The sequence below is a fragment of the Pipistrellus hanaki genome, assembly GCF_964339955.1.
Source record: "Pipistrellus hanaki genome assembly, chromosome: 11".
In the NCBI taxonomy this organism is placed as follows: Eukaryota; Metazoa; Chordata; class Mammalia; order Chiroptera; family Vespertilionidae; genus Pipistrellus; species Pipistrellus hanaki.
In genome coordinates, this window is record NC_140513.1 from 35,096,219 (window position 1) to 35,113,896 (window position 17,678).

General features: G+C 40.4%; 1 protein-coding gene across 1 annotated transcript in view; it reads right to left on the reverse strand.

The window, feature by feature from the left end:
* LOC311630430 (proprotein convertase subtilisin/kexin type 5) overlaps positions 1-17,678 on the reverse strand; it is a 274,874-nt gene that overhangs the window by 152,238 nt on the left and 104,958 nt on the right. The window contains exons 4-5 of the mRNA XM_084899423.1: positions 9,156-9,299; positions 4,878-4,954 (exon numbers count right to left, since the gene is read on the reverse strand). Coding sequence (XP_084755549.1) covers positions 4,878-4,954; positions 9,156-9,299 — 221 coding nt within the window. The remainder of the gene's footprint in view (positions 1-4,877; positions 4,955-9,155; positions 9,300-17,678) is intronic.

Sequence of the window (17,678 nt, forward strand, 5' to 3'; positions counted from 1 at the left end):
ATTTATTTATTTATTTAAAATCTATTTTATTGATTATTTACAGAGAGGAAGGGAGATAGAGAGCTAGAAACGTCGATGAAAGAGAAACATTGACCAGCTGCCCCTTGCACACCCCCTACTGGGGATGGGCCCGCAACCAATGTACATGCCCTTGATCGGAATCGAACCCGGGACCTTTCAGTCCGCAGGCCGACGCTCTACCACTGAGCCAAACCGGTTTCGGCAGACATGGCGGCATTCTTAAAACCAAAAATGATGTGTGAAAGGAGACTAAAGGACCAGAAGAAAGGTGTTTCCATCCACCCTGGCTAAATCTTCCTAGAAACAGAGATATGCAACAAAATGAAAAATCCATTCCTTTGGGAAAATGAGTCTTTCACCTGTGGATTGGTTTATTTTTAAAAAGGGATTAGATTCAGGGCCCATATGTGTTACACTCAAAATATAATGCCATGGTCTCATCTCCCACTAAATATGTGGCTATGACTTTTAAGCAGAGGGAACATTTAACGAGAAGCAACCTAGGGAAGGGACAATCTAGCTCAGACATCAATAATTCATTTATCGGAAATAGGAGTCGTGGTATGAAATGCCAGGAGGCAGTTTCATTTACAGCGAGGCATTTTCTATTTTAAAGCCTAGAACAATGCAGTCAGCTTTATTCAGCAAGCTAATATGAATGGAGCCAAAGCTGAACTGGAGGACTCGTTGTATGGTCTCCCCTAATAATGCTATTTCTTGAGAATCCGTTATTTAGGTCTGACACACTACCATTTGGGGGACTTGAAAAAGTAGTAAGAAGTGGATTTTTATAACTTTTGTATTTCAGAAGTGATTACCTTCACCCCAAAGCTTTAGGACTAGAAATGTAATCCTGTGAGTCTAAGAAACAATGATTTGCATAAAGTTCTTAGTCCTAGAAGCCCTTCAGGCTTTACAGCTTCTTACTGAGTCATCTCCCAACTCAATCCTTTAGTGAGTAACCTTATTACTTCCCCACAGCTTCCCCCCAGCATTTAGCAGAGCATCATCACTCACAGAGTGGGGCATCAAGGCACACCTTTTGAATGAATGAGCAAATGCTGCCACATATGAAATAATTTCAAATATGCTCTGAAGCCTACTGGTCAGACCATACAAAGAGGAGGCACTTGCATAGCAAATCCCTCAACTTCCTCGTCCTAAGGTTTTGAAATTCCTCCCCTTTACTATCTTGCATCAAATTCAAGGACTCCTGATCCCTGAGAGAGATGGGGAAATGGAATTAATGAACAGCAGATGTATTATAGACGGAATGATTCATAGCTCCCAGCCCCTAAAGGACCAGAAAGACCTAACTAAACCCCTAACCTTGGAAATGAAGACCTCCAAGTCATAGTTTAAATTTTAAACGCCCATATGCATATTTATGTTGAGGTAATTATAATTTTAACCCATTACTTACCAAGAACTGGATAAAGGAATAAAACACATAATTATAATAAAAGCTATAATTATCTAGCACCTGTTATATAGTCAGCTTGGTATGCTTGGTGCTTTATATACTTCACTGCTACTCTGGAAGTATTATGCCCATTTTACAGATTTTTAAAAAAAGTACTAAAGTTCCAAGTAGTTAGGTCCAGAGACTATAAAGTTAATCAAGAAGAACCAAGGCAAGTCAACTCTTCTAGACTACAAACCCACTCTTATTTCCTGACCAAGTGACCTCTATTCAAACAGAACTATCTGTCTATGGAGCTATGCTTATAGGCAGGTCCATCAATCATATCTATAGTTATAGTGTAATGAACAGAGAAGATATTTTAATTGTAACCTTAAATGCATGACTACATGCTTATGGTTGGCAAAGATAAATAAATAAAAATCAGGCAGCACTATGAAAGGAGATAAAGGGACATCCGATAGCCCAGGTAACTGCTGACTTTCATAGAATAAAGGTAGGCAGTGCTGGCGCTGCACCATGGAAAATGCCACATTTCTCTCTCGAGACTACAAACTTAAGCACACATCTGGACCAATTCCCATATCCCCTAATAATCAGATTCACACCACATTCAATGGGCCATGGACAGTGCTTAGAATGGGTCAAAACAGGACACCCCAGAGTGAGCAGAATGGCTATGATTCCTCTTAAAACAAAGGTCTTGGGGAGTGGCCAAGTTGAAAAGGAAATCCTCACAAAGGATACCGTTTTAAAAGGTAGACTGTAAAGAGCCACCAAAACCAATACTGAGAGAATTATCTTTACATGTAGACTTTGTGATCAGCGATGTTAGTCACAGGTCAGGACCACCACCACCCCCCACCTCCCCTTGAAGAACAGTCACTATCACCACGGACGGTTTCAATGCAAAACTCAGTACGTGTAGATTCAGAGAGAACTGACTACAGGGCACAATATATTTTCATTTTCTACCAAGAGACCCTCTTGTCCCTCCACACTAAATATTAACATGATCTAGATTTTCCTGTTTCTTTTTTCTCTACATAAATGTTGATGGGATAAATATAGCTAAAGGATATAGTACGGCCAGTTCTGCTATACTGCTTGTCTTGACAACACAAATGTTTATTTGTTTTGTTTTTAAAATACAAATATTTTGATTGACATATCTAAGTGATCAATCAACAATGACTGATACATTAAAGCAGTGGTCAGCAAACTCATTAGTCAACGGAGCCAAATATCAACAGTACAACGATTAAAATTTCTTTGGAGAGCCAAATTTTTTAAATTTAAACTTTTTCTAACGCCACTTCTTCAAAATAGACTCACCCAGGCCATGGTGTTTTGTGGAAGAGCCACACTCAAGAGCCAAAGAGCCGCATGTGGTGCGCGAACCACAGTTTGCCGACCATGGCATTAGAGAATGATTTGAACATATGTGAAATTTGCATTTGTTGATTCACAATTTTGCCCCAGAAACTCTAGATAGACGTACGAAACACACCCAGGGGCACTAAGTCCTGAACACAGAGTACACTACCCAGAGCTGCAACCCAGGAGGCACGGCGGTCCACACGTATCCATAGCCGGGCTGCTACTTCCCAGGATTTCCCATCACCCTCTATTTCATAACTTGCAACTGCCAGGCTCCTGAAGGCTGAACTGGTGGTATACCTCACTCTGCTTCATTGTCCCCCTTCCCTCCAAGCCTACGTTATCATTGTCCTCTCTAGTCCCTGACCTTTGTAGAAATGTTCTTCTTTCTTTTTTCCTCTTATTCTTTGACTTTTGCACACAGAGTGGCAGGCACATTGATAGGAATCGATCTAATGGGCACACATGTTCACCAGCAAACTTCAGGTCTTTATGCAGATACAGTACTACAGAGATTGTAGTTTTATATATTTCTTAACCACTTTACATGGATAAAATGGGGATTGTTTTGAATCATTTTTGTGTGTATCACTGATGAAGTTTTTGAGTGCTGAGCTCCAACTCCACTTGCTTTTTACTCTGTGGTTTTAGATCTTGCAGAGTGCAAGCATTTTTACAAATGCATATATCGCATTATAACAGAATAGACTGATCTTTATTAGCAATGACTTTATTGAAGCTTCAAGTTTTTTCTTTCGTGTTTCCTTCTAACTTGCACATTAGGTTAAATACAGTAGCTCAGGATCTCAAATTATAATCCTTTGTGTGAAATTCATCATAACTTCAAACAGTGTAATCTAGACAGCAATGAGCAGGTCTGAAAGGAAACTACCCAGTTTAATTTAGTTCCCTTTCTCTTTAGAAAGTTCTAGAAAAGTCTATCTACATCAGTTTGCATATTAATGTTTTCACCACTAAAGGTGATCTTTAATGTTAATTCGGTTTTTAATATTAATAACCAGCATATTTTCCAAAGTAACTCTTTTGGTAGATGGTAAAGAGAAAGAAAAAAAAAATCCCATGTACAGTCACAATTATCTAGGTCAGATAGTTTTATCTAAACTTATTGACTTAATCAAATAATGCTTGCTGAGAAATTCTTCCCTAAGGAAAAACACAGGCTAGGAACAGTACATAATAAATGGGCACAACACCTCTCTTTGAAACTTCTGCGGAACCCCAACTAAAATATGTAAATAAGAATTCCAATGATAGTATCTGAATCACAGTATTATGCTGGAGGAGCTTTGCAGTAAAAAGAAAAAAAGCTAATGTGATCTAGAGATTAGAAATAACTAGAGCCTTTAAAAAAACCCATATCATCGTAAGCAACAAATACCATTTCCATTTACTTTCTGAAGAATGTTAAGATATCCTACCTTATCAAAAAAATGTGCATTTTCATTTGCTTTCATAAAAACTGCTGTACTAACTGGAAAGTGTAACTGTAGTTAAATGGGTTTCTAAAGCTCTTGACTGTGGAGATAAGAAATGTAATGTGTTCCACACATGGCAAACCTTCTAAGTGTGCAGGTCTATTAGTGGAAAACACCATCACGACAGGAGGAGGAGAGGAAAGAGTCCTCAAGCACAGTATTCAATGAAGTTTGTTGAACTTAACAGAGTAAAGCAGCTCTTTTGGGAGATACTTCCTCTGCCTCTCCCTTTAGCACCCCATTCCTAAACAAATATTGGTCACAGGGTCAATCACCACTTGAACGATAATTACTAATATTCCCCAGCTCTCCTCTCAAAATCTGGAAATAGAATCATTCTAGAGTGTTCTCTCTCTTTCTCTCTGTAATGATTCTTACTATGTGGACCTCTCCCTTTTGTTAACTAGAAGCTTCTGTGGAAAGACACTTGTTTATCCCGGAGCAAATTCGGGATCATCTGTTACCAAGGAGTCCCAAGTAAAGTATTTCTCTCAGCAAAAGCAAAGAGCAAGGCTCCCTGCCAGTCACAGGCCAGCCAGCCTTCCCTTGGGCCTTACTTGTTCTCGTTGCTTGCATCATAACGAGGCATTGGGTCCAAGTCATTCCCATTCACGTCACAACTGGCTAGAGCATCCTATGGCCACAGAGAAGAGGGAGAAAGGAGACAGATGGTCATTAATTAGCCATTAACCTGTAGGCTCATGCATTCTTAAACACATTTCTGCAAGAGAGTAATTAGATTAAATAATACATTTATGGTTTGCTAGTGTCAGGATGCCTTGTTCAGTAATAATCAGTGTCGTCTTTTCCCCCCTTGGAGAGAAGAAATACTCTTCACAGACCAAAGATGTGTCTGGTCGATTCTTGCCAGCACTGTTCCTCTTAGACCAAGAACTGGCCTCTCACCCAATTTCTTCAAATATGTCCTCAATTATCACCTTTTCTGTGAAGTACTCCTACAGCACCCAGAAGCAAAGAGGTTTATTCCCCATGGACTCTCTATCTTCATTATTTGAATGTCAAATCCCTTACCATAATTCAAACACTTTAAAAAATATATATTTTATTGTTTTTTTACAGAGAGGAAAGGAGAGGAAGAGAGAGCTAGAAACATCGATGAGGGAGAAGCATCAATCAGCTGCCTCCTGCACACTCCCTACTGGGGATGTGCCTGCAACCAATGTACATGCCCTTGAACGGAATCGAACCTGGAACCCATCAGTCCGCAGGCTGATGCTCTATCCACTGAGCCAAACTGGCTTCGTCAATTCAAACACTTTTGAAGATAAAAATCATTCACAAATAATTAGCAGGTCAATTAAAAGTCAATATTAAAAATTTACTATATCAGGTTATTTCAGGATCTCTATTAGGCAATATTTGTCTGGTTTCAGGTGTTTTATCTACTATAAAAGATTCTATAATTCAAACTTTTTACTAAAATCCAACAGCCTTGTTACCCAATCAAAAGAACCAACAAAGTGTCATTATATGTCAAGGTTCAAAATGAGGCAAAAATACCTCTGAAGCAATTTTATAGCACTCTAGATAGAACTAATTTAGGATCCTTTGAATTTTCTGATGCTTTTTGTTAATTCCTGATTTTGGTTTTAGTGAACATAGATTTAATTTTTGTTTTCTATCTTATCAAAGGCTCTGTTTCTAAAAATAACTTATGGTACACAGACTCTGAAAGGTGTGGGAGAATTAAGCAAAATATATGCATTACATATAAAGGTGCCAAGTCCCAGCTTCCTGGATAAAGGGGGCATGTAGCCCTGCTCAGTGTCACAGAGCATGAAGGAGTGCAGCTAGTGTAACTTACTAGTTTTTACATAGAAGGAAACAGAGGCCAAGACAGGCTAAACAACCTGGCCAGAGAGGTTAAGTAAACAACTGCCTGGGAACCAAGACTTGAACCCAGACCATCCAACACCCCACCCATTGTGCCTTTCTCTGCTCAGCATAGGTCTGACGTTAGAACTGAGAAGGTGCTAGTACTGGTAATTGCACAGATAAATTCTGTAATTTTCTTTTAAGGGGAAAAATAAAAATAGTGAAGAATGCAATCACAATTAGGTTAAAGCTGTTTGTACTTTGTCAGATACATTTCAATGCAGCGAGGAGCAGGAATCCTATATAATAAAAGGGTAATATGCAAATTGACCCTAATGGCAGAACGACTGCTAGACCAATCAGTATGAGGCACTGACTACCTCTTGATCCCTTTCTCTGGCCAGCAGGCTCCGACTGCCCAATGGCCACTCACTCCAGGGGTGGGGCCGGCAAGCGGGTGGGAACAGCCAACTTCTTGGTCCCTTCCCCAACATCAAGCGCGGATCACCAGATGGCGAATGGGGAACCAGGGTTGGGTAGTGGCAGGGGGCAAAACTAGCTGCAGGCACCTAGGGAAGATGGCCCTGATCGCTGGCCAGGCGTAGGGACGATACCTGTGCACGAATTTCATGCACCGGGCCTCTAGTATACCATAAAAACAGCATGCAAATGACAAGAAAGACTTATTTGCTAAGAGATCCATACTCACAGTTCTGTTCTATCTACAGTCTGGGTTAACTCATTTTAGGCTTCAGGCCTCATTTTCTAGCCTACCAAATGAGGAGATCCATACTCACAGTTCTGTTCTATCTACAGTCTGGGTTTACTCATTTTAGGCTTCAGGCCTCATTTTCTAGCCTACCAAATGAGGAGACTGAACTGAAGTTCCTTTTTAGCTCTAAAAGTCTATGCTGTGAAGAGACAAGTTTATCTGAGTGTGTTTGGAGGCAGGGTGAGAGCAACTACTCAAGTGCTTTGCTCAAATGATAATCAAATGAATTTCCAGCCCTCCCCCCCCCCCACCCTCTCTCTCCCCCTTAGAGAAAATCATCTAATTTTGGGAAACTTGTTTCAGGATTTCATTACAAAAATTAATTTGTGAAGTTTCTTAGCCGAATTTTTTTATCCTCACCTGAGGATATGCCTTTTATTAAATTTATTTTAGAGAAAAGAGAGAGAAAAATATTGATGTGGGAAATATCAACTGATTGTCTCCTGAATGCATCCCAACCAGGGACTGAACTTGCATCTTGGGTATGTGCTCTGGCAGGAAATTGAACCCACTACCTTTTGGTGTATGGGCCAATGCTCCAAACAGCTGACCATACTGGCCAGGGCACTGGCTGAATTTTTTTCTTAAAAAAGAGTAATGAGGTAGAATATTGGGAGAAAACATAATTGAAGTTGATAAAAGTGTGAGGCGATACTGGGTATTCTGTGTGAAGGAAGGTTCTCATTGGTCAGAATCTAGGGTGACTGCTGGAGACAGTAGTAGTTTCTGATGGGCCAAGGAAGTGACTTGAAAGTTCTTTATTTGCAAACATAAAATGGAGGGTTTTCAGGTTTAAGTGACAAAAGGAAAATTAATTTAAGAGAAGTTAAGTGTCATTAAATAAATGAAATTGAGCAAACAAGAAACACCGAAGAGAACATATGGCCAATTCTAGCCCAATTGTTTCATGAAAAGCATGAAAGTGATAGACATTGAAGTGGGTCCATAGTGATGTCGGTGTTTCTGGGTGGAAACAGTTGTCTGCAGGAAAGAAGTTAGAGCAGAAGTCAGGAGGCATGGGTGTGAGTGAGACACACCAGGAGTTTTTGTGAAGCCGTGACAAGAATCAGAGTTGTTATTTGCAGATAACAGGGAGTCATTGCAGGCACTTGAGTAACACAAGAAATATTTTAGGGAGAATACCAAGGTGTCAGGAAGCCAGAATTTAGAGCAGACAGAGAATGGCAAATCAGCAGATAATGATGGCAGTTTCTACCAAACTTAGGGAGGAGGAGCCCAGGAAGGGATAATTCTGGAGAGCAGAAGACAGGGGCCATTGGCACACTCCTGGGCAGTGACTATCATGGGGGTGGAGGGGCCCTGAAGGCCCCTGGAGCAAAAGATCCCAGGGTCCTGGAACAGGGTACCCCCCTCCCCAAAACACACTCAACACCCCATACTCCCTACGTGGGCACTGGGTATCAAGATCATGAGCTTTCAATGAAAGTCCTGAGTTTCAGCACTTTTGCTTATTCTATGACCTTGGGCTCATCTTATGTTCTGTCTGAGTCCTGGAATTGCGTTGCCTTCTTAAGAAAGAGAATTCATTGATCCCTAAGGAACACCGCTAGGGTGATCATGACTGTGCTCTAAAAAAGGCAAGCAGCCGAAACCAGTTTGGCTCAGTGGATAGAGCGTCAGCCTGGGGACTGAAGGGTCCTGGGTTCGATTCTGGTCAAGGCCATGTACCTTGGTTGAGGGCACATCCCCAGTAGGGGGCATGTAAGAGGCAGCTGATCGATGAATCTCTCTCATCGATGTTTCTAACTCTCTATCTCTCTCCCTTCCTCTCTGTAACAAATCAATAAAATATATTTCAAAATAAATAAATAAATAAAATAAAATAATAAAGGCGAGCAATAGACCAACAGAATAACTTGAGAAAAGTTCCGAGAACACTTTTCTCAGTAAAAGAAACAGCAGTCCCTGGCTGTGGAGGAGCTGAGAAGAGCTGTTGTTGTTGGAGCAGGTGGTGTTAGTGGTGGGATTCCTGCTCCCTTATCACCTGCTGTGTGTTGTCAGCACATCAAAGGCACTCGGGAGTTCAAAGCGTTATCTCAGGGGTCCTGGCCTCTGAGAGTGCCTCTCTTACCAGGCAGGAGCAGTCCACAGACCATTGGATCTGGCTGCTGCATGTTTTCAGTCCTTCCCCCACTTTTTGATAATCCTACCAGGAGCTCCCTTGCTTCCAAGGAGGCAAGGCGCCCTGCCCACAGCGAGCACTCACATAGTTCTGCATCAGGTCCGGATGCGTCCTCTCAATGCCGTCGTCCAGGATGGTCACCACGACGTTCTTTCCCGTGTAGCCTCTCTTCCAGGCCCCTTCAATGTTCATGTCCGACTGGCAGGGGTGTGTGTTGTCACTGCAGTGCTAACGGGGGAAGAGGGAGAACGGGATATTGCGGGTTACTCAGCAGTAAGGAGGGGGGAGAATCACCTGCTTGTTAAGATAATGCAACCTGGAAGCATGGGACAGACTGACAAATCCGAGGGAAGGGGGGAGGAGGGACAGGAAGAGATTAACCAAAGACTATACCAATGTATGCTCTATGCATAACCCAAAGACACAGGCAATACTGAAGTGAAGGCCTGGAGAGGGGGAAAGCGGGATGGAGGGGGTTAATGGAAGGAAAAAAAGGGGACATCTGGAATACTTTCAACAATAAAGATACATTTTATAAAACTTAACAGAAATGTGGGGGATTGCCTGTTAGAGTAGAAACATGGATCTCTAGCATAGTAGGGGGAGGCAGGAAGGTGAGATGTGGGAAAGGCAAATGAAATCTCTTCCACCAGCTCTACTAGTAACTTGTTCTCACACCACTGATCCTTTGGAAAAACATAATAAAGTCTATTTCAACAGCAGAATAATGGATGTACCATTTATTGTTAGCATGGATTAATGACACACAAAAGGCATTGTACGATGTCATTTATAAATCCACACTAGGTAACTGAAGAACATGTACTTTATAATTCCAACTGCTTACAAGCCAACCCAGCTGCGAATGAGGACCATCTCAGGCAGCTCTGGTAGTGTCAGCCAAAAGGGTGCTACTGTGAGAAACCCATGAACAAGAAAAAAAGAGAACAGTTTTGAAAATCTTCTTTCAATAAGTTAACAATGACTATTGTACCACAGTTTGTAGTGGTTAGACACTCATTCAGCACTACTTTGGTTTTTTGTTATTTTTTTATCCTCACCTGAGGATTTTAAAGGGGGAGAGGGAAAGAGGGAGGGGGACAGGGAAGAAGAGGAGGAAAGGGAGAGGGAGGCAGAGAGAGAGGAGGAGGGGGAGAGGGAGAGAAACATTAATGTGAAAGAGAACATGGACTGGTTGCCTCCCATATACACCCTGAATGGGGATTGAACCCACAACCTGGACATGTGCCCTGACTGGGAATAAAACCTTGAGACCCTTCGGTGCAGGATGATGTTCCAACTGAGCCACATCAGCCAGGGCAGCACTACCTTGAGGAGGAAGAGAAGAACAGTGCAAAGTACAGAAACACGACATGCACAGGAAAACGTGCGTGTGGGCTTCAAGGGGCAGGCTGCAGAAACATTGAACCTTAGCGCATCGTGTGTCATGATTTCATTCCCCAATGGCTACAACATACACACAATTAATTAGAAGCTCTTCCGGATGTAATTTACTAGCATTGGTCCAACCCACATAATTATTCCTTCAAAGCTCATCTCTTTGAAATATCCCTTTGAGCGGTGTTGGTTTTTAGCTTCTGAAGACACCATAGGGGAACAAAGAAAAAGAGATGTACTGTAAACATAATGCCATAGTGACACTAGCCCCCCTCCCCCCCACTTCGCCCTGTCTTTCATTATACTCTATTTTATTCCTGCTTAAAAACAGTTCAGTACTTCAGGACATAAGCTTTGTATGTGCGAAGCATAATGGAGACTGGACTGCCATTGATTCATTGAACACCTACTTTATTGAGCAACTACTACATGCTGGGCTCTCCTAATGATCCCTCTAAAGCAGTGTTTCCCAAAGTGTGGTACGCATACCCCCACGGGTACGGGAAGAGTTTGGTGGGGGTACGCGTTGCACCGGAGTTTGGTGGGGATATGCACTGCACCGTGCTTTGCTGCGCCTAATTCTACGTTCTCATGAGTACGAGGGGTACTCAGCGTTACGAAAATTATATAAGGGGTACACATATGTCAAAAGTTTGGGAAACACTGCAAAGGGATAGCACAGGTAATAAATAAGACCATGCAGAGCATTCCTTCAGCTTTAAAGGAATTAAACAGGATGATAGATAGTGAATGCTGAGGGGTGTGAGTACACCACTTAGGTGGGATGGTCAAAAAAAGCCCCAAGACTCAGAAAATGAAATGTGAGCTGAGACAACTGATGAGAACTGGTCTGCCCAAGGGCCTGAAGACCGCTGTCTTGGTAGAGGACACAGCAAAGGCAATGACCAAAAGGTGGGAAACAAGTTAGCACAACGAAGAAAGAGGAAGAAGGTGGGGTGTTGCCGAAGCTTAAGCGAAGGAGGGACAGAATGGCATGGGCAAATCAGAAGGCAAAGAGAGGTCAGATCTTCCAGGGCCTTGTAGTCCGACTCTGCTTTTATCTGAAGTACCACCGAAATGGAAGCTCATCTCTTTTCAAAGTTCATCCTTCAAAACCAACTGCTAACTAGCAACAGCTACCTCCAATGCTCCCTGACATGAATTTATTAATTTATTCTCCAAAGGAGATAGCCTTTTGTTGAATATTATAAACACACTTGAGTAGTTTCAAGGATTCATTCTAACAAAGGGTGTACCCATTTTTTACTACAGATCATATCTAGAAAATAGGGGCTTATATATTCTATGAGCATTTGCACCGTATTCTCACCTTGGCTTTGGTCTGGTACTCAAGGCCTCTCTCTATATCTCTCCCTTCTCCTCCAACCTTACCTCCCCTCTCTACTACTACTACTACATACTGATCCAAATCCCACTCTCCCTACCTCTCCCCAGTTTTGGGGCACAGCTTAGGAGTACCCCCTCCTATAAAAAACTGTTTCTCATGTTCTTCATCTATTTCATCCCTTCTCTGAACTGAGGGACACACACACACACACACACACACACGCGCGCGCGCGCACACGCGCACACGCGCACGCACACGCACATGCACTCTATTCTACACATACAACCCCTACTCACTGAATTCTACTGAACTATTGTTGACTATTGAATATTATGTGTGGATTTTGTCTTGATTGTAAGCCCTTAGAAGACTATGCATTAAATTAAGACTAACAAGGATTTCAGTAAATACCGGCTGATTGATTACATTTTCAGTAAATGTTGGCATTGATATACCCCAAAATGTGAGCATATCCTCAACTTTATGTCCAAGTTCACAACTGCTCTGACCTCATCAGAGAAACCTAGCCAAAATGTGCTTGGTTAACAGAAGTGATCATGAAAGAAATCGTAAAAATATCCAAACACCTATATTTTTCAAATGTCTCACTCTGGCCGAGAGTGAGTTTGGGCCTCTCCTCGCCAAATGCTTTAATTTAACACAAAGCAACCTTGACAAGTTTCCATTTCATTTTTTTCTTCTCCCAAACCTGCTCTGGCCACCTGTGCTATCGTTTCTGACATGCAGTAATGTTAATGTGGCCAGGAGGTGGGCGGGAGGAAGGAAATGCACAGGAAATGGATAACCCACAAATGGGATAACCGTTCTGGAAGGAGGGATGCTGCCTGAAATTGTAATTATGAAAACTGAAGAAAACCAGCAGTCTATGGAAAACACATGTTTTAAAAGTGGAACAATTAGACTTCTTTCTTCCATTTCTGCTTCTGTTGAATCTGACTTTACTATTAAATATTTTTGTACCACCTTTTATTATTTTTCTTTTCACCCACCAACATGGTATACATCGAAGGAGAAGGGAACTATTCAATGGATACTTTCGCTGAGATCATCTATTATATCGAGTAGCCAAAAAGTCAAAGGGTCAAAAAATACTCAGACCCTGAGGTGTTCCTTGCAAAAAGAGAGATAAGGTCAGTAGATGCTTAGATCAGAAGCCTAAATCCTGACAATGAACCTTAGATTGTAAATATATATTCCAAGTGGTCTAAGCTTCCAAACTTGTTTTCAATATAGTTGTTTCATATACCAAAGTTATCCAAAGAGCAAAGATTAACAGCAAATATTGGTGCCAGACAACACTGACCAAAGAGGGGAATGGATTGATCATTTCCTTAACTGCCTGATTGAATGGTTTTTAAACTGTGCTCTATTTACATGACAGGAATCTGTATAATAGCAAAACCCTTGATTTGCTCATAATAGTCAACCATGTTGAGGAGACCTGCCAGAGCTGGGACTAAAGACTAGTTTCTGGAATTGGGTTACCACATAGACTGGTATTCGCAGAAGGGGCCAGTCAGAAACTTACCACATCTTTGATGCTGATAAAAAGCACATTTCTATACAGCATATGCAAGGTAAATATTTTTAGTAAGTGTATGCACCTTCAGTTCTGAATAACATACTGTATTTCAATGATAGTGTGTGCAGAGATGACTAACTATTGAGAAACAACACAAAACAGAAAAGATCTGCAGAAACAATGGATACCACATAGGTCTCCCACGTCCTTATCCATAAAAGCTTGTATTCCTTTTCGGAATGAAATTATAGAGAGACTGTTCTGTGAGTTCCAGAAAGGGCCTTTTCCACACCAAGGTTATGAGCTATTCTGCTTATAAACCACTCTGGGTGTGTCCAGTTCTCTCATGCTTCATCAGCCTATCAATGAAAGGACAGTTTATACCCAAAATAAACACCTTTGCTATATTTTCACCACCATTTTCTTCCTACAGGCCTGTGTCGTTGGGGACAGGGGTCGGGGTGGGAGATGGGGGCAGGGTAAAACTTTAATGTCATTCTCTTTAAATTTCTCCAGGTTCTAAGCAACTTATATGCTGCCAATAGCCTGCTAACACTGAAAACATCTGTTGTTCATTGTTTTTAATACAGTAGCTCATAAGACTGCATCTCTGACCATACAGTGGTAATAAGAAAACAGACTTAAATACATTAAAAAATCAGTTTTATAGACAGATCCAGAAACAAGCCAGTCAACTTAGTAAAGTGTATATGTACTTGTAAAGTTTGGAGTCCAAGAGTTCTAAGATTTTGAAAAAAAATTGATTCTCCCATAAGTGGAAATAATAATTGACATCTACTAGATCCTTACCATGGCCAAGCATTACACTAATAGCTTTAGAGGGACTAGCTTCATTTAAGACTCAGAACTACTATTTGACAGAGGCACTTTTATCATCTTTCATCTCCTTTTAAGAGATAAAGAAGTTTTGTTTTATTTTTTTCTTTGTTGGTTCTGTTTGTACATTTGTTGCTTTTTGCAGGTGGTGGGCACGGGAAGCCATATTATAAGGTTTTATACCGGTTTACAGTGTTATTAACCAGTGTAACCCCAAAAAGTTAATTAAAAAAAAAATAAAGAGACTTAATGAGAGTATGCAACCTTTCATAGTTCAAGCAGCTGGCCAACAGCCAAACAGGAGACCACTGAGCTATAGAAACTCATCTGTTAAAAGTTGAAACAGAAAAAACTGGGGTGGGGGTTAGGGGATACTTGCATATTGAGATGAGGAGTAGATAAGGAGTGGATGTCAAATAATATAGCACCAGGAAAAAAAAATCAAATAACAGAAATTTCAATGGGCTGTGCATTCAAGTGATAAAATGAAATACACTTGGATAAGACTTTAGAGACCTTCGAATTTTCCCTTATTCCATTCAATGCAACTCAGTTTTTAGGAAACAGCCAAATTTCTGTTTGAATAGTTCCAGTGACAACGAGTTCACTTCTTTATTGAATAGCCAATAATGTGTTGGTAAACCTGTTCTTAAAATAAAATCTCTTATTTATAGTGTTTGCTCATTTTCATGATGTAAATACTCACTTCATGGCCAATTTTAAACTACCACGCTCACAAAATTCTTGAATGTGTAACAATAAGCTTTCATGAGCTGTTAGAAGGCAGATCCAGCATACCACGGCAAACAGCTCACTCCATTGTTAGTCTTGCTCCATTTCTGATGAAGTCATTCCTTCCAATGGGTCTGACATCTGCTCCTCAGAACTCGGGAACTTCTGGGAAGTATCTAGGCTTAGTTCTCCCCTTCACACTTTCAGACAATAATTTTAGTTCCTCTTGCATTTACTTGCAGAGCATCTTTCTTTAACTTTTCTTTCTCAAGGCCTCCCAGAATGAAATTGGACTTAGAACTCGCATGAAACCATAAGCTGATACAAAACAGATTCTGTGACTCCAAAATAAACAATGCCTTCAAAAGATACCCATGGACAAAATAGGTTCTATGCCCAATTATTCAAGGATATTATTCAATTTGTGGGTTTTCCAGAAATTCCAAGATAGCCCAGTATGTTTCAAGAACACCAAATTATCAACATAGCAGCAAAGGACACTAGCTAGGACAATCAGGCAGAGGAAAGGTTAAATTCCACCTTTGCTACTTTCCAGCTACATGATTTGTCAAGTTACCTAAGTTCTTAAAATCTGATCTGTAGTTTGAATGCAAAGAGTTGCTAAAAAGATTAAAGAAGATAAAGTAGATAAGAAATGACTGCTGTTATAATGTTCATGCAGTTATTGATTATAGTACATTCATGGGCAGTAGCATGTTCCTAATAGTTTATGAAGGATGACCCTGGTGAGGGGAGGGAGGGGGAGAAGGAGTGAGACGGGGGGAGAAAGAGAGAGAAAGAGAAAGAGTGAAAGAGAGAGGGAACTAAAAATAAAGAGATAATGGTTTTGTTCATTATTCGGCAAATGTGAAAGGGCAACTGATCAGTTATAAGGAGAACTGAGATGTTCTGAATATTTTATATCTGGGGCTGGGGTCTGGAGACTGGGAATGGGGTATAGGAGGAAAGAAGGGTGTATAATTATTTTCTGGTACATTAAAGGGCCTCCAATGAATCAGCATGTTTAACCGCACAAATTTATAACTAGCATTCCAACTCTGCTAGAACCATGGTTCACATCTACTCCAATTTTGACAGAGAATAACATTATAGTTACAGAATTTTAAGGATGTCCCTCATGATACTAAAGAAACAACAGAAAATATCAGATGTTTGGAAAAGAAAGGATATGGTGTACAAAATAGGCCTATATAAAGAAAAAGAAAAAGAAAAAGAAAAAAAAATGCTGATGAGTATGCAGAGCAACAGAAGCGCTCATTCACTGCTAGTGGGAATTCAAAATGGTACAGCCACTTTGGAAGACAGTTTGGTGATATATTACAAAACTAAGCATACTCTTACCACACAATCCAGCAAAAGAACTTCTTGGCATTCACCAAAATAAGTTGAAAACTTAATTTTTTACTCAAAACTGAGGGTCAAGAAATTGAGGCAATATAGTCAAAGACAATCAATGAACCAAAGGTAGTCTTTTCAACAAATGGTGCTGTAACAACTGGGTGGCCACATGCAATAATCCTATCCTATATAATAAAGAGGTAATATGCAAATAGTCATTATGCTGTGATCACCAGGAGGGTGGGGCAGTGAGCAACTGGGGAAAGCTACAGTGGAGGTGGGCAGGGCAGCCAGCTGAGGCAAGCAGCAGCTAGCTACTCCCGCATGGATTCATAAGCAAGACCACTAGTTAATAATAATAATAATAATGAAGGAGAAATCAAGACATAGGCCACATAACCTTCACAAAATTTAACTCAAATAGATCATAGCCCCAAATGTAAAATGCAAAATTAAAACTCTTTAAAGATAACACAGAATAAAGCCTGAATGACCTTGGATATGGTGATGACTTTTAAGATGTAACACCAAAGACATACTCTGTGTAAGAAATAATTGAAAACCTGGACTTTATTAAAATTAAAAATTTCTGCTCTGTGAAACACAATATCAAGCGAATGAAAAACCAAGAGACGGACTGGGAGAAAATATTTGCAAGACAGATCTGATAAAGAACCATTATCCAAAATATACAAAGAACTCTTATTAAACTCCATAAGAAAACAATCTGATTAAAAAGTTGGCCAAAGACCTTAACAGATATCTCACCGAAGAAGGCACACAGATGGCAAATAAGCATGTACAAAGATGCTCCACATCATATGACATTAGAGAAATGCAACCTAAACAACAAAGAGATATCACTACACACCCATAAGAATGGCCAAAACCCCGAACACAGCCAACAGCAAATGCTGATGAGTATGCAGAGCAACAGAAGCGCTCATTCACTGCTAGTGGGAATTCAAAATGGTACAGCCACTTTGGAAGACAGTTTGGTGATATATTACAAAACTAAGCATACTCTTACCACACAATCCAGCAAAAGAACTTCTTGGCATTCACCAAAATAAGTTGAAAACTTAAGTCCATACAAAAACCTGTACATAGATGTTTACAGAAGCTTTATTTATACCTGCCAAAACTTGGAAGCAATCAAAATTGCTTTCAGTGGGTAACTGGATAAACTGTGGTACATTTGAGCAATGAAATATTATTCAGCACTAAAAAAAAAAAAAAAAAAAGAGCTATTAAGCTATGAAAATACATAAAGGAAACTTAAATGCATATTATTAAGTGAAAGAAGCCAATCGCAAAAGGCTAAATACTGTATGATTCCAACTACATGACATTATGAAAAAGACAAAAGTATGAAGAAGGTAAAAAGTTC